The 27,685-nt window shown below is 43.9% G+C and overlaps 1 protein-coding gene across 1 annotated transcript in view; it reads right to left on the bottom strand.

Moving 5' to 3' along the window:
- The window catches only part of PDGFRL (platelet derived growth factor receptor like), a 68,081-nt gene that overhangs the window by 1,366 nt on the left and 39,030 nt on the right, over positions 1–27,685 (bottom strand). The window contains exons 3-5 of the mRNA XM_008977313.5: positions 20,569–20,720; positions 12,941–13,234; positions 7,523–7,662 (exon numbers count right to left, since the gene is read on the bottom strand). Of these exons, the coding sequence (XP_008975561.1) occupies positions 7,523–7,662; positions 12,941–13,234; positions 20,569–20,720 (586 nt within the window). The remainder of the gene's footprint in view (positions 1–7,522; positions 7,663–12,940; positions 13,235–20,568; positions 20,721–27,685) is intronic.

The raw sequence follows: 27,685 nt of genomic DNA, 5'->3' as shown, positions 1-27,685 counted from the left end.
CAGAAGGATGTCAGCTACTTAATGTGTCTTGTGGAGGCCAAATCTCTTCTGGCAACAAAGGGATTATTCCGTGCTGGGAGCAGAGCTGTTATTTTAGCAAGCAGAACATGCACAAGGGCTAAATACGCTGCAATTGCTTTTATGAGAAGTCTACTTTAAAATTATCTCTGGCCTCACAGCACCTTTTTGGCGTGGTCTATGTCCACTTGGTGGATGTCTGCTCACAGCAGCTTGCCATGGGCACAGCTTGTATAGAGAACACTCTAGCCAAGTGAAACACAGGAATAGAAAGGAGCAGCAGAAAGAGCCCCATGGGCTCTCTCAGTCCCCAAGGAAGCCATTTCTGACTTTGTCTCACAGAGATCCTTGGAGAGGGCTACCACAGAAACTGGGAAAAGACCACAGGGAGAAGGAAACTTCTAGCTGAACTTTGTAACAATTTTGACCAAACACAGTTTCCTGGACAGAACTCGGGTGAGGGGGTGAAGCAGGAGTGCAGACACAGCACAGAAACCATGGCAGGTAGGAGATGTGAAATCTGAAAGCCCTGTTTGCTTTCTTAGCCAAGAGGCTGGTAGCCTGGGACAAGTTCTCAACCCTGCTCATCCACTGCCTAGAAACAAACTCGGTGCTGTTGGCAGGGACAGAGGGAGTGAGACCGGCCCTTTGGGCTACGTGGGAGCTGGGTGAGGCCTGTAACTGCTGGCTTTCCCCCACTTCCCTGGTGACCTGCATGACACAGCAGAGCAGCCATAATCCCCTGAGGAACATAACCCCATTGGCCTGAGAACCACACCCCCAATCCCAACAGCAGCCATAGCAAGACCCGCCCAAGGAGAGTGTCTGAGCTCAGACACACCTAGGCCACCCCCAACTAATGGTCTTTTTCTACCCACCCTGGTAGCCAAAGACAAAGGACATAATCTCTTGGGAGCTCTAGGGTCCTGCCCACCACCTGATCCTCCCTATACTACTGCAGCTAATGCTGTCTTTAAAGTGCCACCTCCTGGCAGAAGACCAACACAAAACTAGTGCAATAAACAAAACTACAACTAAGGACCCTCACAGAGTTCATCCATTTCGCTCCCCTGCCACCTCCATCAGAGCAGCTGCTGGCATCCATGGCTGAGAGACCTGAGACATCGAAGGACTCTGTACAGGCACCACCAAGTACCAGCCCAGAGCCCAGTAACTCTGCTGGGTGGCTAGATACAGAAGAGAAATAACAATCACTGCAGTTTGGCTCTCAGGAAGCCACACACATAGGGGAAGGGGGAGAGCACTGTATCAAGAGAGCACCCCATGGGACAAAAGAATATGAAGAGCAGCCCTTGAGCCCCAGATCTTCCCTCTACCATAGTCTACCCAAATGAGAAGGAACCAGTAAAACAATTCTGGTAATATTTCAAAACAAGTTTCTTTAACACCCCAGAAGATCACACTAGCTCACCAGCAATTGATCCAATCCAAAAAGAAATCCCTGAATTGCCAGAAAAAGAATTCAGAAGGTCAGTTATTAAGCTACTCAAGGAGGCATCAGAGAAAGGTGAACTCCAACTTAATTAAATCAAAAAAGATACAGGATATGAAGGGAAAAATCTTCAGTGAAATAGATAGCAAAAATAGAAAACAATCATAATTTCTGGAAATGAAGAACACACTTAGAGAAATGCAAAATACATTGGAAAGTCTTAGCAATAGAACTGAACAACCAGAAGAAAGAACTTCAGAACTCGAACATCAGATTTTTGGATTGACCCAATCGAACAAAGACAAACAAAAAAGAATTTAAAAGAATGAACAAAGCCTCCAAGAAGTTTGGGATTATATTAAACAAACAAACCTAAGAATAATTGGTGTTCCTGAGGAAGAAGAGAAATCTAAAAGTTTGAAAGACATATTTGAGGGAATAATCAAAGAAAACTTCCCCGGCCTTGCTAGAGAGCTACACATCTGAATACAAGAAGCTCAAAGAACACCTGAGAAATTCATTGCAAAAAGATCATCACCTAGGCACAGAGTCATCAGGTTATCTAAAGCCAAGATGAAGGAAAGAATCTTAAGAGCTGTGAGGCAAAAGCACCAGATAACTTATAAAGGAAAACATGTCAGATTAACAGCAGATTCCTCAGCAGAAACCCTACAAGCTAGAAGAAATTGAGGCCCTACCTTCAGCCTCCTTAAACAAAAGAATCATCATCCAAGAATTTTGTGTACAGCAAAACTAAGCTTCATAAATGAAGGAGAGATACAGTCTTTTTCAGACAAACAAATGCTGAGAAAATTTGCCACTACAAACCCAGCACTACAAGAAATGCTAAAAGGAGCACTAAATATTGAAACAAATCCTTGAAATAAACCAAAATAGAACCTTCTTAAAGCATAAATCTCATAGGACCTATAAAACAAAAACACAATAAATAAATAAATAAAAACCAAGGTATTCAGGCAACAAATAGCAAGATGAATAGAATAGTACCTCACATCTCAATACTAATGTTGAATGTAAATGGCCTAAATGCTCCATTTAAAAGATTCAGAATGGCAGAATGGGTAAGAAGTCACCAACCAAGTATCTGCTGTTTTGAAGAGACTCACCTAACAAATAGGACTAACATAAACTTATGGTAAAGGGCTGGGAAAAGATATTCCATGCAAAGGGACACCAAAGTGAGCAGGAGTAGCTATTCTTTTTGTTTGTTTTGTTTTTTTTGAGACAGAGTCTCACTCTGTCGGCCAGACTGGAGTGCAATGGCTCAATCTTGGCTCAATGCAACCTCCACCTCCCAGGTTCAAGTGATTCTTGTGCCTCAGCCTCCTTAGTAGCTGGGATTACAGGTGCAGGCCTGTCTTATAGAGGAGTAGCTGTTCTTATATCAGACAGAACAAACGTTAAAGAAACAGCAGTTAAAAAAGAGAAAGAGGGACATTATGTAATGATAAAAGGACTTGCCCAACAGGAAAATATCACAATTATATATATATATATGCACCTAATGCCAGAGCTCCCAAATTTATAAAACAATTACTGTTAGACCTAAGAAATGAGATAGACTGCAACACAGTAATAGTGGGGAACTTCAATACTCCACTGTCAGCAATAGATAGGTAATCAAGACAGAACATCAACAAAGAAACAATGGATTTAAACTATAACCTAGAACAAATGGACTTAAGGGCTATTTATAGAACATTCGACCCAACAACTGCAGAATATACATTCTATTCATCAGCACATGGAACATTCTCCAAGATAGACCATATCATAAGCCACAAAACAAGTTTCAATATAGTTAAGAAAACTGAAATTATATCAAGTACTCTCTCAGACCACGGTGGAATAAAATTGGAACTCAGTTCCAAAAGGAACCCTCAAAACATACAAACACATGGAAATTAAATAACCTGCTCCTGAATGATCACTGGGTCAAGAATGAAATCACGATGGAAGTTAAAAAATTATTTGAACTGAATGAAAATAGTAGCACAACCTATCAAAACCTCTGGTATACAGCAAAGGCAGTGCTAAGAGGAAAGTTCATAGCATTAAATGACTACATCAAAAAGTCTGAAAAAGCACAAATAGACAATCTAAGGTCACACCTCAAGGACTGGAAAAACCAGAACAAACCAAACCCAAACGTAGCAGAACAAAAGAAATAAAGATCTGAGCAGAACTGAATGAAATTGAACCAAAAAAAATACAAAAGATAAACAAAAAGCTGATTCTTTGAAAAGATAAATAAAACTGATAGACTATTAACAAAATTAACCAAGAAGATCCAAATAAGCTCAATTAGAAATGAAACAAGATATTACAACCAATACCACAGAAATACAAAAGATAATTCAAGGCTACTGTGAACAGCTTTACATACTCAAGCTAGAAAACCTAGAAGAGATGGATAAATTCCTGGAATTATACCACCCTCCTAGATTAAACCAGGAAGAAAGGGAAACTCTGAACAGACCAATAACAAGCAGTGAGATTGAAATGGTAATTTAAAAAATTGCCAACAAAAATAAGCCCAGAATCAGATGGATTCACAAATGAATTCTATCAGACATTCTAAGAACTGGTATCAATCCTATCAACATGATTTCACAAGACAGAGAAAGAAGGAATCCTCCCTAAATCATTCTGTGAAGCCAGTATCACCCTAATACCAAAACCAGGAAAGGACATAACAAAAAAGAGAAAACTATAGACCAACATGTTTGATGAATACAGATGCAAAAATCCTTAACAAAATACTAGCTAACCAAATCCAACAGCATATCAAATAGATAGTCCACCATGATCAAATGGGTTTCATACTGGGGTGGTTTAACATACACAAGACATTAATGAGATACACCACATAGAATTACAAACAAAAAATCACATGATCATCTCAACAGACACACAAAAAACATTTGACAAAATCCAGCATCCCTTTATGATTAAAACCCTCAGCAAAATTGGCATAGAAGGGACATACCTTAAGGTAATGAAAACTGTCTATACTGAATGGGAAAAAGTTGAAAGCATTTCCCCTGAGAACTGCAACAAGACAAGGATGCCCACTTGCATTCAACATAGTACTGGAAGTCCTCGCCAGAGCAATCAGACAAGAGAAAGAAATAGAGGGCATCCAAATCAATAAAGCGAAGTCAAACTGTCGCTGTTTGCTGATGATGTAATCATATACCTAGAAAACCCTAAAGACTCCTCCAAAAAGCTGCTAGAACTGATAAATGAATTTAGCAAAGTTTCAGGATACAAAATTAATGTAAACAAATCAGTAGCTCTGCTATAAACCAACAGCGACCAAGCTGAGAATCAAATCAATAACTCAACCCCTTTTATAATAGCTTCAAAAAATATATATACTCAGAAATATACCTAATCAAGGAGGTGAAAGACCTCTGCAAGGAAAACTACAAAACACTGCTGAAAGAAATCATAGATGACACAAACAAATGGAAACACATCACATGCTCATGGATGGGTAGAATCAATATTGTGAAAATGACCGTACTGCGAAAAGCAATCCACAGATTCAATGCAATTCCCACCAAAACACCACCATCATTCTTCACAGAACTAGAAAAAACAATCCTAAAATTCATGTGGAACCAAAAAAGAGTCTGCATAGCCAAAACAAGACTAAGCAAAAAAAAAAAACAAATCTAGAGGCATCCCATTACCTGACTTCAAACTATACTATAAGGCCATAGTCACCAAAACAGCATGGTACTGGTATAAAGATAGCACACAGACCAGTGGAACAGAATAGAGAACCCAGAAATAAACCCAAATACTTACACTGATCTTTGACAAAGCAAACAAAAGCATAAAATGGGGAAAGGACACCCTATTCACCAAATGGTGCTGGGATAATTGGCAAGCCAAATGTAGATGAATAAAACTGAATCCTTATCTTTCACCTTATACAAAAATCAACTCAAGGTGGATCAAATACTTAAATCTAAGACCTGAAACCATAAAAATTCTAGAAGATAACAGTGGAAAAACCTTTCTAGACATTGGCTTAGGCAAAGAGTTCATGACCAAGAACCAAAAAGCAAATGCAACAAAAACAAAGATAGATCGGGCTTAATTAAACTAAAAATCTTCTGCACAGCATAAGAAATAATCAGTAGAATAAACACACAACCCACAGAGCGGGAGAAAATTTTTGCAATCCATACATCTGAAAAAGGACTAACACCCAGAATCTACAAGGAACTCAAACAAATCAGCAAGAAAATAACAATCCCATCAAAAATTGGCCTTAGGACATGAATAGACAATTCTCAAAAGATATACCAAAGTCCAACAAACATATGAAAATGTACTCAACATCACTAATGATTAGGGAAATGCAAATCAAAACCACAATGTGATACCACCTTACTCCTGCAAGAATGGCCATAATTTAAAAATTAAAAAATAATCGATGTTGGCATGGATGTGGTGAACAGGCAACACTGTTACACTGCTGGTGGGAATGTAAACTAGTACAACCACTATGGAAAACTGTGGAGATTCCTTAAAGAACTAAAAGTAGAACCACCATTTGATCCAGCAATCCCATTACTGGGTATCTACCCAGAGGAAAAGAAGTCATAATATGAAAAAGATATTTGAACACATGTTTACAGCAGTACAATTCACAAGTGCAATAATATGGAACCAGCTCAAATGCCCATCAATCAATGAGTGGATAAAGAAATGTAGTATATATACCATGGAATACTACTCAGCCATAAAAAGGAATTAAATAATGGCATTTGCAGCAACCTGGATGGAGACCATTATTCTAATTGAAGTAATCCACAAATGGAAAACCAAACATGGTATGTTCTTACTGTTAAATGCGAGCTAAGCTATGAGGATGCAGACATAAGAATGACACAATGAACTTTGGGGATTCAGGGGAAAGGGTTGGGGGGAGGGGTGAGAGGTAAAAGCCTATACATTGGGTATAGTGTACACTGCTCAAGTGATGGATACACCAAAATCTCAGAAATCATCTAAGGAACTTATTCATGTAACACACACCTACTGTTCTTAAAAACCTATTGAAATCAAAAATGACTAAATATATTAAAAACAAAGAGAACACTCTGAAGGACCCCAGGAGGAGGTTAGATTAGACTCTAGTTGGCCCAGAAGATGGGAATGAAAGACTGAGGTGGGGGCAGGAGGAAAGAGGGAGATCCTTCATTTCCCTTTCCTCTCAATGTCCTTTTTTTTAAAAAAAAACTTTTATTTTAGGTTCAGGGGTATATGTGCAAGTCTGTTATATAGGTAAACTCGTGTCATGAAATGACAGATCATTTCCTCACCCAGGTATTAATATTCAGCCTAGTACCCATTAGTTATTTTGCCTGATCTTCTCCCTCCTCCCACCCTCCACCCCCAGGTAGGCCCCAGTGTGTGTTCCCCTCTATATGTCCATGTATTCTAATCATTTAGCTCCCACTTAAAAGTGAGAACATGAGGTATTTTGTTTTCTGTTTCTGTGTTAGTTTGCTAAGGATAATGGCCTCCAGCTCCATTTGTGTTCCTGCAAAGGACGTGATCTCATTCTTTTTCATGGCTGCATAGTATTCTTTGGTGTATATGTACTATGTTTTCTTTATCCAGTCTACCATTGAAGGGCATTTAGGTTGATTCTATGTCTTTGGTATTGTGAATGGCGCTGCAATGAGCATTACTGTCCTTTCTTACTTAAGGGTTTAAAAAAAAAAACCTGCATATGAAGAGGGTACATTGAGCAAATTGACTAATGAAACTCAATCTCTTATTTCCTGTCCTTACAAAAAATTCATTTTTAAATATACTGAAACATCTTCAAAAAAAACAAACAAGACCTGGCCCCCAACATAGCCCCACATGTTTCTTGCACTTCTGAAGTTATGGCATATAGCACTGGGTGGGGACGAAGCTGTGAATTAAAATGGCTGGCTGAGATGCAGAGGCTGAGATGCAGGGGCTGAGACGCAGGGGCTGAGATGCAGGTACAGCACTTACCTTCTGCCCTGGGAAGATCCAGGTGAACTCCACCTCCACATCGGGCTCCCCCAGGACAGTGCAGAGCACACTGATGTCGTCCCCACTTTTCACTTTGTTTGAAGAAGCCAAGATGGTTGTTGAGGGAGGGCCACTGGGAACTGGAAGCAAGCACGAGACAGGCAGAGTGAGACCCCGAGTGTAACCTTGAAAACAAACCTACAGATGCATTCTTTTCCATGGAGAGAGATGGAATTTTCTGCCTTTCTCACAGCTTCCTGACCAGTGCGAGGACAGTGTGAGCCCACAACTTGGGGCTTCCTTTGAAGCCACCTTTACCTGTTGACCTTGGTGGTCTGGAATGGGGTAGGCACCAGGACTCCCAGGACAGCCTCCAAGCCTGTGATTAGGAGAGGAAGCTCGGAGGTCCATCAGTGGTCATGTGAAGAGAATGAAGAGGTGAGGGGGAAGAAGTCCCTAGGGAAGAAGCAGGGAGGAAGTACTGGGTGGTGGTGTCCACAGGGGTGGCAGGGAGCAGATAGGTGTGTGGCTGACCATCCGCAGAAGAGGAACAGAAAATCTAAATGTACAGATGTGAAAGATGTTTGGGCATGAGTGCTACCTGGGTCTGCAGTGCCTTTGCCTCATGTTTCAGAAACAAATTTCTTCATTATGGGGAATTCACTCAACAAGCTGTCTATTTATTTAGAAATGGGGTCTCTGTCACCCAGGCTGGAGTGCAGCTGCGCGATCTCGGCTCACTGCAAGTTCTGCCTCCCGGGTTCACACCATTCTCCTGCCTCAGCCTCCAGAGTAGCTGAGACTACAGGCGCCTGCCAACAGTGGTGCAATCTTAACTCTCTGCAGCCTCAAACTCCTGCATCCTGGAGGAAAGCTCAAGCCATCCTCCCACCTTTGCCTTCTGAGTAGCTAGGATTAAGGTATGAGCCACTGCACCTGGCTAGTTTTTCAGTTTTTTTTGGTCTGTGTTGCCCAGGCTGATCTGCAACTCATGGCCTCAAGCAATTCTCATGCCTTGACCTCCCATAGTGCTGGGATTACAGGTGTGTTAATGAGCAATTTTGATGGCAGCCTTGAGAAAGGCTATGTGCTAGCAGGTGGGCCTAGAGCAGGGAGGGAGATGGACCTGATCTCTGAGCCCTTGGAATCTGTATTCTAGCAAAGGGGCTGGACACTGAGTGAGTCATCGTATGGTTAATTTAAAATGCTGTGTTAAAAGCTATGAAGCAGAAGCCCAGAGTACTCCAAAAGGCCAGAATAGAACAGTCTGAGAACCAGGAAGGGCTTCCTTGAGGAAGCGCTATTTGAACTAAAATCTCAAGGCCGAGCTTCAGAGACAGGAACAGGAGAAGCAGGGAGACACCAGCAGGCTGGGAATGCCCATGTTCATGGCCCTGGGTGAGAGGCAGTGGCGGAGTGGAGGAGGGCTGGGGAGAGGAGGGGAGGGAGGAGTGAGACCTGGATGGGGAGGAGGACAGAGGTGAGTCCATGTGAGGCCATTCAGGCCACGCAAAGGATTTGGACTTTGTTTCTGGGAGAAGTGGGAACCTACTGATTGGTTTAATTAAAATCAGGGAACGGGCACAGTGGCTCACTCCTGTAATCCCAGCACTTTGGGAGGCTGAGGTGGGCAGATCACCTGAGGTCAGGAGTTCGAGGCCAGCCTGGCCAACATGGTAAAACCCCATCTCTACTAAAAGTACAAAATTAGCTGGGCATGGTGGCGCATGCCTGTAATCCCAGATACTGAGCCTGAGACAGGAGAATCACTCGAGCCCAGGAGGTGGAGGTTGCAGTGAGCCGAGATCACACCACTGCACTCCAGCCTGGGCAACAGAGCAAGACTCTATTAAAAACAAAAATCAGCTACAGTGTGGAAAATGGAGTGGAGAAAGAAAAGGTGCACATAGGGGAAATGAGAAGGTATTCACATAAGTCCAGGGCAGAGACAATGCTAGCTTGATCCCTTTTTTGCAATGAGGATGGAGAGAAACAGTAGGATTTGAAAGTGACTTAATGAAAAAAGTAGAAAGGATCGGGAGGAGAAGGGAGGTTAGCTTGGCTTCTAGCCGCAGGCCTGACCCCTGGGTGAAGGTAGTGCCATCACCAAGGCAGAGGAGGAGGAAGAACCAGGTCCAGGGAGGATGGCACTGAGGCCAGGGATGGCACGCGGAGGATGGAGGACCCCGAAGCATCTCATTGCACACCTGAGGTGGATGGCGGACACGTGGACCTGATGCTCCCAGATCCGGCCACTTCCGTTCACTTGGGAGTTACCAGTGTACAGATGTGAAGCAGGCCCAGGGACAGAACAAGGAGTGGGAAAGAAGGGTGCCTGGGGGAGCACCAGCATTTCAAAGTTGATAGAAGGCTAAGAGCTGACCAAGAAGAGTGAGAAAGCTGTGGGGGAGGTGGGGGAAGCTGGGAAAAATGGAGCCAGGGCAGAGGCTGTTCCCTGCAGGTGAGGTGGAATCCAGGAGGACAGGGACAGACTTTAATGGCATGGGGGTCCCCGAGTACCTTGGCAATAGCCGTTTTGGTGGAAGTCAAGGGAGAAGGCCAGATGGGAGTGGGCAGAGGAGTGTGTGGGAGGAAAAGAAGTGGAGAGGGACATGGAGAGCTCTTTCATTCAGGGACTTGGTTCTAGTGGGGAAGAGTGGTGGGCTCAGCAAAACACTGGGGGAGGTGGAGCAGGGCTGTGAGAGGGATTTGGTAACAGGGTGTAAGGGGCATGGCCTGCTGAATAAGCACCATGGCTGAGAACACGAGGCATGACAGAACCCAAATTCTAACTTCAGAGAGCAGCTCACTCTCGGGGCTACTGATCCCCCCGACAGGGTGGCTGAGAAGCTCCACTGCAGTGGATGGACTCTGCCCACACGTACCACTCTCCCCTGGTCAAGGTGAGAGTTCTCGGAGAGACTAAAGTCACCTTTGAGGGACTACAGTGCCAGAAGAGAAACTATTTCCCCTCCTCCCTTGCAAGGCTGGCAAGAGGGTGCTTCACTCCAGAAAGGCGAGGGAGCGGCCTCAGAGAACTGCTTGCCAAGGAATGTGGGGGGTGTTGCAGCATTCTGCAACGCAACTGCTCCTAGCCTGCCCCTATGCCATCAGCCCGGGGCAAAAGAGCCCTGGACAAGATGGCAGGGTGGGGGACTTCGAGAAGTAAAGAGGGCCCAGACTGTGTCTCCACTGTATGTTCTGGTGGCCACGTGCTCTGGAGTCAGGTGATCAGGTAGACACAGAGATGTCAGGACTCCAGGCCCTTTCAGCCATGCTGCAGCTCAGAGCAAAGAAGTTCATACAAGCAGAGGCAGCCTCCAGCTGAGGGTCCAGGAGAAGGCGAGGCTGCATGGGACAGGGCCTAGGACACCAAGGGGGCTTGTGACAGGTGAGTCCCTATCACCTGTGACAAAGCACTGGAGTCACTATCTGTTCCCATCAGGCTAACAGACAACAAGCCAGGTCAGCATTTATTACCAGGGACAGCCAGCTCTAGGGCTCTGACCTCTCTCACTTACTTCCCCTAACCTGGTGCCCCAGCAGGGAGGGGAGGGGAGGGGAGGGGAGTGGAGGGAACTGTGGCCTCCGACTCAGAGCTGCTGGACTCACCATAGAGCCTGCATGTGACAGGAAGAGCAGAAAGCAGGCTTGGATGAATTGTTGGGACTGAAGATTTTAAACAAACGGTCTTAGAAACCAGAATGAGGCTGTCTTACTCACCCAGCAAGCCTGTTGGATATCAAAGGGAAACTCGACATGACCAACAGATCTCCCTACCCTCAGGAAAAGGGGGATTCAACACAATGGAACAGATGGCAGTTACCAGGGAAAAAAGTATTTCATGTATAAATGCTATGAAATGAAACTCCTCACTAAAATGGCCACATTGAAAGAAGTAGTTCCAATTTTAATTGAGAGACTGATCATGTTTCAGTTCTGTCAAGAGGAAGGGAGTAAGGCCAACTAGAAGAGAATGAGGCGGGAATTTGAGAACTCCAAGTGTTCTGTGCACATTGGGGAAAACAGAAGAAAGACGGGACAAAACGCAGAGGACACCAGGCAGGGTAGACGAGAGATGGGGGATTCATGGCCATGCCCTCTACCCTCCCATGGGAGTGTCCCAACAGCTCTTAACTCCCTGAGTACAGGCATGGGGAGAAGGTTAGTTGTGTTCATCCAGGATGGTTCTTTCCTGGACAGGAGAGGGGAGTACAGAGAGGAGGGCGTGCCGGGTGTGGGTAGTGAGTACTGATGTGGTGGGACCCAGGATCTAAGCCTCATGGGTGGGGAGGGCAGAAAGCCCTCAAGAACGGGGGGGTGCAGGTGAGGACTGCGGTTGAGGGAGTCATTGAACACAGAATCCTGGGAAAGTACAAGCCTGTGTCACTGGAGCTGGGGTCAGCCCCGGTGGTTGCTGTCACAGTGGTTGTGGTTGACATGTTCACATTGTGATGAGGGTGGGAATATCTGAGGTGGAACGGATGAGGGGGTCCATGAACCTGGCCAGTGGGTACCAAGTTGATATCAAAGTCACCCTAAAAATGGAGTGACAAGCAGGGCCATGAACCAAGTGCCAAAATGTTCGATGAATGCATGGAAGTGACAGGAAAGGAAATGAGAATGCTGGTAGAGCCCCCAAAGAGCAGAGGTTCCCAACAGAAGGGCAGAGAATGAGGGTTGGCAGGTGGGAATGGGTACAAGAAGGATGCCAGCCTTGACGTGGGAATGAATGATATCCTTAGGAGACAGCAGATTTGGGTTTAGACCAAGAGGCTGGGAGGATGCTCTAAAGGAGTTTGGGGACATAGAAGACCTGCTGATCCAACACAGATGCAGCAGCAGAGTGAACGATGGAAGGATTTGGCTGGAATGGAGAAGAGGGGTTTTCGGTCAGGGTCATACCAAGGAAGGAGAACATCCATCCTAGAAGTGGTGGGGCAGAAGGGAAGCCTTTAAGAACAGCATAAGTGGGCCGAGCATGGTGGCTCACACTTGTCATCTCGGCACTCTGGGAAGCTAAGATCAAAGGATTGTTTAAGCCCAGGAGTTCGAGACCAGCCCAGGCAAGGTAGGGAGACCTCTTCTCTATGAGACAAAAAAAAAAAAAAAAAATTAGCAGGGCATGGTGGCTCATACCTGTGGTTCCAGCTACTCAGGAGGCTAAGGAGGGAGGGTTGCTTGAGCCCAGGGCTTTAATGCTGCAGTGAGAAAATGGTTGTGCCACTGCATTCCAGCCTGGGCAACAAAACGGGACCCTGTCTCAAGAAAAAAGAGAAAAACAACAACAACAACCCAACAACAATGAAACAAAAGGCACTCATGGAGCTTCCTTATTCCATCTGCAGGCAGGGAACAGCAGTACCTGAAACTGACCAGGGGACTAACTAGAATCTAGGCAGGGGTGGCCAGGCTTACCCGCCACGTAGAGCAGCTGGTACTTGACAGAGATCTGAGATCTGCCCCCAGCCTCCGCCCTGCAGTAAACCACACCCTGGTGCTCGGAATGAGGTTGCAGATACACAAAGCCCCGCTTCATGTCATAAACAATGTCCGTTCCATTGGCTGGGATCTCCTTGGCTGGGAATTCCCTGTGGAGCGTGACTTTGGCCGACAGCACGGTCACCCGACAAGGAACCACAGCCTGTCGGTCCGGGTTCAAGTAGACAACATCGAAGTAGCTGGGAGAAGGTACAAAGAGTTCTCCTTTCTCTGCAAAGGGAAGGAAGACACAGGCTTATTCACTCCGGAGACGCAAAGTAAAAGCACCCTTAAGGATTTTGGCAGCATACTCCGAATACTGAGTCCTTAGGAGTAGGAAAGGCTGGGGTTTCTTTTTTTACTTTAATGCTTTTCATTTTTTGGAAGAACGATTTAACTTCCTGTCTCCTTAAAGAAAACAGAAGGCTGGGCGTGGTGGCTCACACCTGTAATCCCAGCACTTTGGGAGGCTGAGGCGGGCAGATCACGAGGTCAGGAGATCGAGACCATCCTTGCTAACATGGTGAAACCCCATCTCTACTAAAAAAACAAAAAATTAGCCAGGCGTGGTGGTGGGTGCCTGTAGTCCCAGCTACTCGGGAGGCTGAGGCAGGAGAATGACGTGAACCCGGGAGGCAGAGCTTGCAGTGAGCCGAGATAGCGCCACTGCACTCCAGCCTGGGCGACAGAGCCAGACTCCGTCTCAAAAAAAAAAAAAAAAAAAAAAGAAAGAAAACAGAAAAGGTATCAGTACAAGCCCAGATGACGCCCATGGATCACCACCATGAGGAAGCAAGGAACAAGATTTAAATTAAGATTTAACACATTAACCTTTAACAAGTTAAAGTTTAACATGCCCAGCCTTACTTCTTATACTATAATACATAGTTTGAAGTAAGTGACCACACTAGTTGCTTTAAAAATATATTTGCAATCTGGCCAGGCGTGGTGGCTCATGCCTATAATCCTAGCACTTTGGGAGGCCGAGGCAGGTGGATCTCCTGAGCTCAGGAGTTCAAGACCAGCCTGGGCAACATGGTGAAACCCCGTCTCAACTAAAAATAAAAAAAAAAAATTAGCTGAGTGTGGTGGTGCGCGCCTGTAGTCCCAGCTACATGGGAGGCTGAAGCATGAGAATTGCTTGAACCCAGGAGGCAGCAGAGGTTGCTGTGAGCTGAGATCATGCCACTGCACTCCAGCCTGGGCAACAGAGCAAGATCGTGTCTCAAAAAAAAAAAAAAAAAATTGCAATCGGTAGCTTCCATCAACAAAAAAATGTGTTAAAGCTCATTTGAATAATTATAGATTACATATGTCCCCTGAAAATGTATTTACATCCACTCATGTAGATGACACACGTATTACTTAAAGAAGACAAGCACATTGGATTTTAGATTTCCACAAAAAATCAAGCTAATAAGCTGTAAACTACATCCAAATTACAGCGAACTCAATATTTAGGAAAGCACTTACTAATGTGATTTTATGATTGTAAGTTTTAAACCCTTAGCGGTTGTAAAACCTTGAAACCATCTGCTGCTTGTGGGTGGAGAAATCAGCCCCACAGCCACAGTCAGTAACTGCCAGCCAGGAAGCATTTCCCAGTACATCAGAGCTCCCCTGGGAGCCCCAGCACGGTGACAGTGTCCTCAGCCTGTCCTCACACGGCCCAGAGGATCTGGCGCCTGCCAAGGTTAGTGGAGGGGAATGGCGTCGGCTTGAAGGAGGAACCCATCAGTCTCAGGTCTGCTCTCGGCTTGGCCAGCACCTGGCTGGGAATCTTCAGCCAGTCTCTTATCTCCCCCCATTTCCTCTGAAATTGCTCTGCCTGGTTCTTTAAGCTCAGATGATGGCATTTTTATCTTACTGAAATGGGAGAAACGAGGACTGGCCTACCAATTCTGTCCTTAGGACAGGCAAGAAACTCTGGACTGGGCTTTTGGGGGTATTTTTGTTGGTGCTGGTGGCTTTTCTTTTTTGGCATGGTACATTGAATCCTTTGTTTTTCTGGATCATTCTGTGAGGGAATATTACAGTATTTGCAAAGAGAAATCTTCAGAGCTAGTGATACCCCAATACGTATTACATGCTTTCTTGTGTTTTCCCCACAGTGCTCCTGAAATAAATAATTTTTCTTGGCTTTCTTCCCCACTTGCCTTTTTTGTGTCACAGTTAGATGGTGTTTTAGGTTGGGGGCAGAATTCCTGGACACATCATTAAATGGTTCATGAGCCAAGAGTTCTTGGGCTGTAAGTACCAAGTTCACTAACATGGAGATCCTTCCTCCTGACTCTAAGAGGAGGGAAGAGTACATCATGGCTCAGAGAGTCTCCGTCTTTTACATGGGTTTCCATCAGGCTGGGAGGTCTGTGCAACTTCATAAGAAATTGGCTTTCAGGCTTAGGTAAGGGGTACCTTTGTCAATGTTATGCCCGATGTTCTGTGTTCACACAGAGTCCATCTACATGGCCTCAAAGGCATTATTTTATTTCCTCATGCTTCAATGTCCACATTTGTCAAGAGAAGAATCTGGAGTGGATAATATTAAAGATGTTTTCTTAGCAACAACACTTTAGGATTTTATGATTGCAAGATTTAGAGGCAACTTTTGTTTTAAAAGTGTGTAGAATAATCTGAAGCGATAAGCAGAGCCATTAGTCGAATAAGTGAACCATGTGAATTTAAGAACACAAAAATATCTTCTTGTATTTTTATTTTTTGAGACAGGGTCTCACACTGTTGCCCAGGCTGGAGTGCAGTGGCACCATCATGACTTACTGCAGTTTCAACCTCCAGGGCTCAAATGATCCTCCCACCTCAGCCTCCTGAGTAGCTGGGACTACAGGCACGTGCCACCATGCCTGTCTAATTTTTTATTTTTTAGTTTTTGTAGAGTCAGGGTCTCACTATGTTGCCCAGGCTGGTCTCAAACTCCTGGACTCAAGCAGTCCTCCTGCCTTGGCCTCCCAAAGTGCTGAGATTACAGGCATGAGCCAATGTTCCCAGCCTTACTTCTTATACTATAATATATACTTTACTTCTTATACTATAATACATACTTTGAAATGTGACCACACCAGTTGCTTTAAAAATATATTTGCAATCCGTAGCTTCCATCAACAATAACAAAGTGTTGAAGATTGTTTTAATAATTATAGATTACACATGTCCCCGCAAATGTATTTATGTCCACTCATCTAAAAGACAAATGTTTTACTTAAAGAAAACTAAACACATGGGATTTTAGATTAAAAAAAAAAAAACTCGACCAGGTGCAGTGGCTCACGCCTGTAATCCGGGCACTTTGGGAGGCCAAGGCAGGCGGATCATGAGGTCAGGAGACCGAGACCCTCCTGGACAACATGGTGAAACCCCACCTCTACTAAAAATACAAAGATTAGTTGGGCACGATGGCGCATGCCTGTAATCCCAGCTACTCGGGAGGCTGAGGCAGGAGAATCGCTCGAACCAGGGAGCCGGAGGTTGCAGTGAGCTGAGATGGTGCCACTGCACTCCAGTCTGGCAACAGAGCGAGACTCCATCTCAAAAAAAACAAAAAAACAAAAAATGGGGGGAGGGGGGAGGGATAGCTTTAGTAGATATACCTAATGCTAAATGACGAGTTAATGGGTGCAGCACACCAGCATGGCACATGTATACATATGTAACTAACCTGCACATTGTGCATATGTAACCTAAAACTTAAAGTATAATAATAATAAAAAATAAAAATAAAAATAAATAAATAAATAAATGCAAGTTAACAAGCTATAAACTAAATCCAAATTACAGCAAATTCATTATTTTGAGACAGTCTCACTCCGTCACCCAGGCTGGAATGCAGTGGTGCAATCTCGGCTCACTGCAACTTTGACTCGCTGCCTCCTGGGTGTAAGCAATTCTTGTGCCTCAGCCTCCCGAGTAGCTGGAATTACAGGCGTGTGCCACCATGCCCACCTAATGTTTGCATTTTAGTACAGAGGGAGTTTCGCCATGTTGGTCAGGCTGGTCTTGAACTCCTGACCTCAAGTGATCCGCCTGCCTCGGCTTCCCAAAGTGCTAGGGGATTATAGGCATCAGCCACTGCGCCCAGCCAGGAAAGTACTTATTAATGTGGTTTTCCTACGTATAAAAATTAGAGCCTCAGCCTTTTACTATGAGAAAGCCCTGCTGCTGGTAATGTTCTCATCCTTGATCTGGGTGGGAGTTACATGTGCCTGTTTGCTTAAGGATAATTTATTGAGCTGTATTCTGAGAATTTGAATGTTTTTCTTTACATATGTTATACTACAATAAAAAGTGAAAGAGAAGCAGGGAAAACCTTCCAAGAGCCTCCTGGATCAAGATGAAAGAGGAAATACGTACGGCAATTATTTAATCACAAATTGCACACTAACAACAGACAGTCCCCCAAAAGAAGCTTCATTGTTTTTAATCAAACTCTAGGAAACATACAAACATAATGAATGACAAACATTTCTCCACATGGGTAGCCAGGAAACACATGTTCTGAAAGAATCCTAAGCCAGCAGTGAGAACCTCAGCTTCTGTAACAGCTCATCTTGGTTTCTCAAAGCCATCCATGCTTGAAAAGACAAATTGCCAAACCCTATAGTGAAAATCCAACTGGACTCCTAGCTTAGTGTTGACAAATAAGAAAAAATAAATGATGTATAACACATTAGGTCAAATGTGTTACAGCATTTATTTTTTTTGATCAAAGTTTTTGATCCCTTTTTGATCAAAGTTTCTTGATAGTTGGAATAAATATATTTTAGCTTTTCTTTGGTTTCCAAAATTAGTTCAGTTAAAAAAAAACAAAAAGGTTCCGCCTCCAAAACTCAAAGAGAGCCCATTTTTTTTTTTTTTTTTTTTTTTTTTTTTTTTTTTTGAGGTAAAGTCTTGCTCTGTCACCCAGGTTGGAGTGCAGTGGCGCAATCTTGACTCACTGCAACCACAAACTCCGAGATTCAGGCGATTCTCCTGCTTCAGCCTCCTGAGTAGCTGGGAGCACAAGTGTGCACCACCACGCCCAGCTAATTTTTGTATTTTTGTAGAGATGGGATTTCTCTATGTTGGCCAGGCTGTTCTCGAACTCCTGACCTCAGGTGATCCGCCCGCCGTGGCCTCCCAAAGTGCTGGATTACAGGTATGAGCTACCATGCCTGGCCAAGAGCCCATAATATTAATAGGATATTCTGCCCAAGCTAAGCCTGCAGTTCAAAACCTCGACCAATACTTTGGGAAGACACAACAGTGCTAATCTTGGCAAAGAATCTTCCTTCTGCAACTTGAAATGTGGAATCAGTCATTGACTTGAATAACAGACTTTTATTCATCTTAGTTGGTTGCTTTTTCCACTGTTGCTTCGCAGCATGGTATAATACAAAGGGCACATTTACAATCTTGTGTAGCGAGTTCCAAAATGAAGATCCAAAGAGATTGCCTATGAACAATTATTAGCAATTCTCCTGACAACACCAGTTATGCTAGCTAGAATCTGGCTATCAGTCCATCCTTCACCTTGTCCTACAAAAGGTTCAAGGCAGTAAAAACACTGGATCCCGGGTCAGAAAAACAGGTTTGGCTCCTTATTGTGCCGCTACAGGACCTGGAACATTGAAGCTCAGCATGAGCATTAGTACTTCTAGTATTTTGGAGATAATAAAATAGCTTTTGCTTATTTCCCAGGGATGTTGTGGAATGAAATTGATAGAGGCAGGAGGCAGAGAACTCTCCCAAGCAGATACGGGAAGGTCCTTAGAGAACCTCTGACCTACCAAGGTCATTGTGCACAGGGGTCTTGCCTAAACATGCCCCCAGTGGAAAAATTCCATCCCTTAACACACGTGCAGTAAGGGAAATAAATCAACGTGGAGTGACTCAGATTAAGGGCCTGCAGGTACACTGAAAGGATGGGGTGGAGCCGCCAGGAATTCACGCCTCTTACAAACAGGGAACCCAGCCCTACCGGGGGAACACAGAAGCCCTTGTATTCAATTGTGTAGAGAGCAACCTGCAACCTGCTTTCAGGACCCCTCTTTTTGCTGAGAGCTTTCCTTTTCGCATAATAAATTCTACTCCACGCACTCTTTTAAGTGTCTGTGTGCCTAAGTTTTCCTGGCATGAGACGAGAACTTGGATCTCTGAACTAAGGAGTAAAAAGTCTGCATCAAAATGAGATACATGTGCTTCCAGAACTGCAGCATACCCTACTAATGCATCTCCTTGCCAGAGAGGAGCTATTTGGGCAGGAAAGGACAAATACATAAGATTGTACTAAAACATTCTTTAATGGTCAGGGTATAACATCCTTTGGGTCACAGGCCTATGTCTAGGTCTAGGCCTATGTCTAGGTCTACGTCTGAAAGGTAGGTGGATTCAAGGCATGGAGAAGTTTCATGGAAGTCCCTGCCCAGGCACTGACAAAGGATTCTGGTTTCACCTGAAATGTCGTGGACAACAATAGGACGAGGGTGGCTTTGTAAGATTCCTGAAAGCTGTTACTGACTTCTGAACCTTGCTGGAGAACTTCATCCCCTAAACTTCAGAACCTAGAGAACATTACAGAAGAAAGAGGCTGAGCAGTTATTCTGCACACGTGTTTCTCAAAATGCAAGCTCCACCTTCCAGAAACATACTTTGCACTGCAGAGAAGACTTCTCCACTCTGACCTGAACATTTTGAGGCGGTCCACTGAGGCTTAGGGACAGGGACTGGAGACACAAGAGCCACAATCTTTGGGAATCTTGCCCCCGAAATCTCAGCGCATAGTATTCATAAGAACAAACAGGGCTGAGCACAATGGCTCATGCCTGTAACTACAGCAATTTGGGAGACCGAAGCAGGAGGAAAGCTTGAGTTCAGGAGTTTAAGACCAGCCTGGGCAACACAGTGAGACCTCACTTCTACCGAAAAATCAAAAAACAAAACAATAAAAAGGACAAATAGGAGGTCTTTAGTGAAGCATCCTATGGAGTTTCCAAAAAGAAGATGGTCATAGGTTCTGAGAACACAGTGATGAAAGTCAACAGCAGCACTGTCCAATAGAACTTTCTGTGATAAAGGGAATGTTCTCTCTCTGCGCTGTCTAGTACAATAGCCATTAGCCACGTGCTACAGTTGAGCACTTGAAATGTGGCAAGTGCACTGAGAAATTGTTCTTAATTTTATTTCATTTTAATTTTCATTTAAGTTTAAGTAGCCACACATGTCTAGTGGTCACCGTATTGGGGAGTGCAGGGACAGACCCTGGAACCAAATGGTTTGTGTTGAAATCCTGTTACCACCACTCACTTTCTGTGTGACCTTAAGGACTTATTTAATCACTCTAAACCTCAACTTTCCCATCTGAAAAAAAAATAGGAATAATATTAGTATTTGCCCTGAAGGGTTACGGTAAGACTTACATGAAATAACTGATGTAAAGCATTTAGCCCAGAGCCTGGCAAACAGGAAGTGCTCTGATTGTCATTATTTGCTATTCGGCATGCAGTGGGGGAACCTTCAGCTCTCAGCCCAGTCCAGAAGTTTGAAGAGTTCCATTAAGGCACCAAGTATTTTACCTGTAAAAAAGATGTAGGTGGAGCCCGTTTTGGCCTCGTCCTTCCTGCAGATGTAGCTGCTGCAGAGCTGCACCCAGCAGCTGAATTCACCTGTGTCCGCCGAGGTGGAGTTGACCAGAGTCAACTGGCCGTAGCGCTCATTCTGCTTGACACTAGGAATAAAAGACACATGAACTCAAAGCAGGTCAGACCTGGCTGGGGCCCTCCAGCTGTCACACTCGGCTCCACTGTTCTCTGGGCAGACTTGCCCCAATCTTTCTCCAATGTCATAGAGTAATATAAGAATGTGTTTGACTTGTCAAACACCCCTAGAACTTAAAGAATAATAATAAAAAAAAATGATAAAAACTGAAAAAAAAGAAATCAGGAAAAAAATGACATTTTTACATTTTAAAGTTCATTCTAAAACAATCTGAGAAACATGATGGATTATTCGGCTTTTCAGCATAATACAATGAGGTAAATATTTTTTGCAACAATTCAAAAAATTTTATTCATAACCATATTTCTGGATTTTACTACTGTTTTCGTATTTTATGCAGTGATCAAATACATAGAAATGTTAATCGTGAAAATGCAATATTATACATTTGTCAAAACTCAAGGAATGAGCAATACAAGATGTGAACCCTAACTTAAACTACGGGCTTTAGCTAATAATGATGTATCAATATTGGTACATCGGTTGTCAAAAATGTACCACATTAACGTAAGAAATTAATAACAGGAAAACTGTGTGCAGGAGGGGAGGAGGTAAATGGCCACCCTGTATCTTTTTCTCCATTTCTCTGTAACCTAAAACCACCCTAAAAAGCAAAATCTATCACTAAAAACTGCAATATTCTGTTTTAAGAAAATAAAATATGAATATTATTTTCACCATACATTGCTACATATTTTAATAAACCAATGTGTCACCACTAAAGTAAATTTCAAAAAAAAGAATGTGTTTGGTAGTGGTTCACGCCTATAATCCCAGTGTTTTGAGAGGCCAAGATGGGAAGATAACTTGAGGCCAGGAGTTTGAGACCAACCTGGGCAACATAGCAAGACCCCATTTTTACAAAAATTAAACAATGAGCCTGGCATGATGGCTGACTCCTGTAGTCCTAGCTACTTGGTAGGCTAAGGCAGGAAGATGGCTTGAGCACAAGAATTTGAGATTCCAGTGAGTCATGATCACGCCACTGCACTCCAGCCTGGGTGACAGAGCAAGACCCTGTCTCTAAAAAATAAAGAGTACGTTTCTGATAAATGGGTGTGTGGGGGAAGCAGAGAGAAGAGCCACTCCTCAAAGGAAATAATAAATGTCAAAGAGAATTCCTCTTCTTGGAGAATGTAATTGTCCTCAGACCTGTGGTTTCCTTAAGTAAAACCATTGGTGCAATAGCTATGCAGCCTCAGAAGTTCAGCCAGAAAGCCTTGGCCTGGTGTTTTGCTTTCAGCCTGTGTCTCATGAATCGTTTATAAGCAGTCAACATAAATGAAAGCACACAGCATTATGCAATATCCAAAATCCCTTTCATCAATAAAGATAAGTCTCTGCATTGACTCTTAGAATCTTAGACATGCTACATTATCATGTTAAAACCAAAAACTTTCTTTTAGGAAAAAAACGCATTGGGTGATAAGGTCCTGAGCCCAAAGTATGCATACAGCCCACTTCTAATAAAGTATTTAAAGGGTTTGGGCATTTCCACTTTTCCTCTGACCTTACTCTATTATTTCTTCTTTTATTTTTCTTCCTTATCTTTTGTATTTTGTAACTTGTTGCATGGCAAATATATTTGCAAACCCCTTCAGTTTGTTTCTGAAATGAAGAGGGGCATACATATTTATTATTAAACACTAGCATTAGCCAATTTCAATGGTAATTAATTCTATTATATTGTGACACAAATCCAGATGTATCAGATTTATCATCCTCACACTGGAGGTTCCCCTGAGGCTGACAGCCTCAGCACATGGGAGCGCCAAAATAAGCAGTTTTAATCTGGGGACTCATCTCAAATATCCAAATGCTTCGCTCTTCTGAGATCCACATACCTTTATGATGTAGCTGAGATGCTGCAGTTTATCTTGCAGCAGAATCAATACCGTGACCAGTTTACATTTAGCATAGGGAAAATGTCAGGTGAGTTGGTCCTGAACGCAGCCCTGTTCTGGTTCACTGTGGAATAGCTTGTTTTGTCCACCAGTTCTGCCAAGTGGTGCTTCTGTACTCCCACACCACCAACTGCCTCCTTTACCCTGAACGGAAGTCTCTCCTCCTTCAGGAAGCTTCTAATTAGGATCGACTCTCAGGAATCTCCCCACTTTTGCCTGACATAATTAACTTCCTTGTTCTCTACCCCTCGGATACCCCTGGCTTCCTGTCATTACACTAGATGGTACAAGCTTTGAGGCAGGGACTGAACTGTATTTGTTTTATATTCTCTAAGCAACAAATCTGTGCAGAGTATGCAGTAAGGACTCCCTAAACATGAGTGAATTGAGTTAAACCAGTGATGGAAAAGGAAAGAATCTGGAGAGGCAGGCATCCAGCTCCCTATTTTGCAGAGGGGGAAAACTGAGTCTCACACAGCAGAAATGACTTCCCTGAAACCCACAGCTTGTGAACCGCTTGTGAGCAAGTCTTCCTTAAGTCAATTAAGTATGTTCTGAATACCACTCATTAGATAAGAAAATACACACAAAGCCCCTTGTGCAATGCCTGGTTCATTGTATTATCCCAATTATATCTTAATTACAGATGAATAGTAGTAATCATGAAGATTACTATAGCCATGACAAATAGTACACATGCAGCACTGGGGATAGTTAGCACAGCAAATAAAAAATGGTCGACCCAGGCCAGGTGCGGTGGTTCATGCCTATAATCCCAACACTTTGGGTGGCTGAGGCAGGAGGATCGCTTGAGCTCAGGAGTTCATGACCAGCCTGGGCAACATAGCAAAACCCCGTATCTCCAAAAAATTAAACATTAGCCAGGCATGGTAGTGTGCATGTAGTCCTAGCTATTCAGGAGGCTGATGTGGGAGGATCTCTTGAGTCCAGGAGGTCGAGGCTGCAATGAGCTATGATTCCCACCACTGTACTCCAGCCTAGGCGACAGAGCAAAACCCTGACTTAAAAAATAAAAAATAAAAATGGAAAGATCAATGCTAGTTTTAAGGATGAAGCTAGATTTCAGCAAATTAAAAAAAAAGACAAGAAAAGGGAAGGGAAAATGGAGGCGACAGTCTCCCCATGTGGACAATAATTTCTGGCCACATTCCCGTAGAGCTCAGAACCAGGGTACCAAATCAGCAGGCAATCAGTAAATTCACTGCGCATCTTCTCTGGGCCGAGCATTTGCTAGCACTGTAGTGATAGAAAGTATAAGATGCCATTCCTACTGGGAAAGTAATTAGGCACGTAAAAAATTAACACTTGGGAATAACCCTACCATCAGTGTGCAATCTGCATGCTGTATCTTTAGTAGGTTTGGGGGTGGAAGGAAGGAAATGCACTGGAAAACAGTTCTGCATTTTTCCACCCCCTCTTCTACGCAAACAATATAAAACAGGAAACAAATTATTTAGTAGGATTACAGTTTCAGTGCCTGGATTTAGAATGTCCATCTCTACCAATTGTATCTCATCGTCTAGGCAGCAGGCTACGCAAGGGGTTGGAAGTGACCGAGGGCCTCTGGAAGCTGAGTCTGTGTCATGCAAGGGAGACAAGGATTCCCTGAGCCCTTCAGAGCCAGTGTCTGTACAGAGACGCTTCATCAAAGACCCTTCCTTTCTGTGTAACCGCTGAACACCACCCCCAGGGATGGAGAAAGTGGCGAATGGGGAGTTTAAGTGGAGCAAAAAGAAGGTGTCATGACCAAATGCCAGGAAAAAGTGTCCTAAGAGAAGCAGAATTCACATTAACAGGAAGCAGCTCTGAACACGCCAACACATCAGCTTGCCTCTGGCCTTTTCTTTCTAAACTAGGAGTTCTAGCCCTGACCCACAGAGATCTCAGTGATGGCCAAGTCCATGTTTCAAAGTGAAAGTGTTCAAATTTTAAGACCCTGTGTATGTGTATGTGTATGTGTGTGCATGTCTTCCAACACGCTCCCCTGGCCTTAACACACACAGAGTCTTGCTCCCATCAGTGGAGGACTGAGGCTTCCTGTATTTAGCCCAGGCTGCTCTCTCCTGGGGGTGGCCTAAGTCATGAGATGGCACAGAGGAGGGAGCTGACAGTCCTCAGATATAGGGACCGGTGCATCTTACTTGGGGCAGTGGCCAGTTAATAGTAGTGGGGTCCATTTCCTGTCTGCCCCGGTGAAGACTCTGCAAGCCAAGGGCAAGGGTGAGCCTTGGGTTACAAGATAATGATTCATTGGTATTACACCCACACATACTTAATAAGTACAAAATAAATGGGAGGTGCTGGAGAGGACAGGAGGGATGCAATGATGTCTAGAGAAGTCCCTGCTCCCGAGTTCTCCTACACAACATGCCATGAGAACTCCGAGGAGAGTAACCAGCAAGAGCCTCTAGGCCAAGAGGGTCTTGGTACAAAGGAAGGATGTCAACATGCGCAAATCAAGGGCATGCAGTCCGAGGGAAGGAGGTCTCCAGAGAGAAGAAAAAAGGCAGGTTTGTGCAGAACAAAGAGATGTTATTCTGGACCGCAAGTTGGCTGAAGACTGTGGTGAAAGGCATAAAATCATGGACTTGGACCAGGCGCAGTGGTTCATGCCTGTAATCCCAGCATTTTGGGGGGCCGAAGTGGGTGGATCACGACGTCAAGAGATCGAGACCATCCTGGCCAACATGGTGAAACCACATCTCTACTGAAAATCCAAAAATTAGCTGGGCGTGGTGGTGCATGCCTGTAGTCCCAGCTACTCGGGAGGCTGACGCAGGACAATCGCGTGAACCCGGGAGGCGGAGGTTGCAGTGAGCTGAGATTGCGGCACTGCACTCCGGCCTGGTGACAGAGCAAGGCTCCCTCTCAAAAATAAATAAATAAATAAATAAATAAATAAATAAATAATAACAATAATAAAATAAAATCATGGACTTTGGAACCCTACTGACCAGATTCAAATCCCAGCTCCACCATGACCTTCAGAGTCCTTAGCTACGGCTCGTCTTCCACAGTCTGGCTTCACCTACTCTTCAGACTTGTAGTAACAATAATGATAGCTAATGCTTGTTGAGTGCAGGCACGCTGCCAAGCTCCGTAAACAAGTTCAGGACTTAGAACAGCATCTGCCACAGAGAAGTGCTCAATACATCTTATTTATTCATTTAGAGATAGGGTCTCGCTCTCTTGCCCAGGCTTTGAGTACAGTGGTGCAATCATAGCTCACTACAGCCTCAAACTCCTAGGCTTAAGGGATCCTCCCACCTTGGCCTCCTGAGTAGCTGGCATGTGCCACCACATCCGGCTAATTTTTTTAGATTTTTTTGTAGAGACAGGGTCTTGCTGCGTCGCCCAGGCTAGTCTTGAATTCCTGGCCTCAAGCAATCTCCCACCACAGCCTCCCCAAGTGCTGGGATTACAGGCATGAGCCACCACACCCAGACTCGAAACATTTTAGAAATTGTCATTATTATGGTCCCCCTGGTTCTCACAGCTACATTAAGTTGGAGGTACTATTTTTCCCCTTTTACTGCTTGAGGGCACCGAAACATAGAGAAGCAACTTGTCCAAGTTACTCAGCTATTGAGTGGCAGAGCATCTAATCTAGTGCCACACAGACTCAGGTTACAAACACTTATAAATTAAGAGGGCATGGATTTTCATCCTACAGAAATGAAATGAAATGAAGCAATTTTGACTGAGTGGTGGCACCTTTAACAGCTTGTAAAATCTGCTAAGTATAGCTATGCACACACACACACTCCCAAATCACAAACAAAAATACGAGAGAGCCAGTTAAATGAGCTCAGAATTTTAAATTCCATAGTAGAAATGGTACACTGTTTTCTATTAAGTCAACACTAAACCATCCGGTAATTAATTAAAGGAAACAAGAACGGGACGCCCATCAGTTATTAAGCATCGACTTCATAACTGGCAATACGGAAGAGACACTTTACTTTTTCTCAATCCCGTGAGATGGCAATGATGAGACTAATAACAATAACTGAAACTTAAGCAGTGTTTAATATGTGCTAAGCAATGCTGTAAGCCCTTTACCCATTTTGACTCATTTGATCCTCATGAAGCCCTGAGAGATAGGTGCTATTATTAACCCCACGTGGCAGGTGAACAAACAGGCTGGAGAGGTTAGGTAACTTTCCCAAGGCTACACAGGAAGTGTTGGAGCAGCCACAGAAGAATTTGAAGCTCAGTTTAAACAACTTTCCCAGGGTGCCTCAGGTAGATAAACAAAGATTTTCTGCTTTGAACGCTCTGTGCTGCCTCTGTTGGAAACAGAGAGACCCCCATCTCTACAAAAATGTTAAAAATTAGCTGGATGTCACGATGCCAGCCTATAGTCCCAGCTACTTGGGAGGCTGAGGTGGGATGATCACTTGAGCCTGGGAGCTGGAGGCTGCAGTGAGCTAGGATTGTGCCCCTGCACTCCAGCCTGGGCAACAGAGGGAGACCTTGTCTCTAAACAAGTTTACAAAATTAAAACATAAATATCCTCCTTATTCTACATTCATTTGAAAAATTGTTAGGCCTCTACCACATGCAAGGAACTGTGCCAAGAATCAAGAGCGATAAAGACTCATGGGTATTTGCTTGTCTGTGTTTCAAGTGTTTACACAGGGCCTGTGTTTCCTGTAAGTCTCCGTCTCAGAACGTGTCAGAGAAGAATGGCTGAATGATATGCAGGAAACGTGCCATATGAACAGAGTACAGATCCTGGGAAACAGACAGCTGGGTAAAACATACTGAAACTGTCACTGTTTATGTTTCTTTAAAAAAGAAAGAAAAAATATGCATGATGATCTCAGGGAAACAAATATGCAAACTAAAGGACTTCAAAGTGAATATAGTTCTTGTATCAGAAAATAGGCTGGAATAGCTCTATTCCTCTATCATCTATCAATCTATCTATTACCAATCAATCTATCACTTATCAGCCTATCATCTACTGATCTATCATCTGTCAATC

The sequence above is a fragment of the Pan paniscus genome, chromosome 7 (assembly GCF_029289425.2).
Source record: "Pan paniscus chromosome 7, NHGRI_mPanPan1-v2.0_pri, whole genome shotgun sequence".
Lineage (NCBI taxonomy): Eukaryota > Metazoa > Chordata > Mammalia > Primates > Hominidae > Pan > Pan paniscus.
This window is presented reverse-complemented; position numbering and strand designations above follow the sequence as displayed.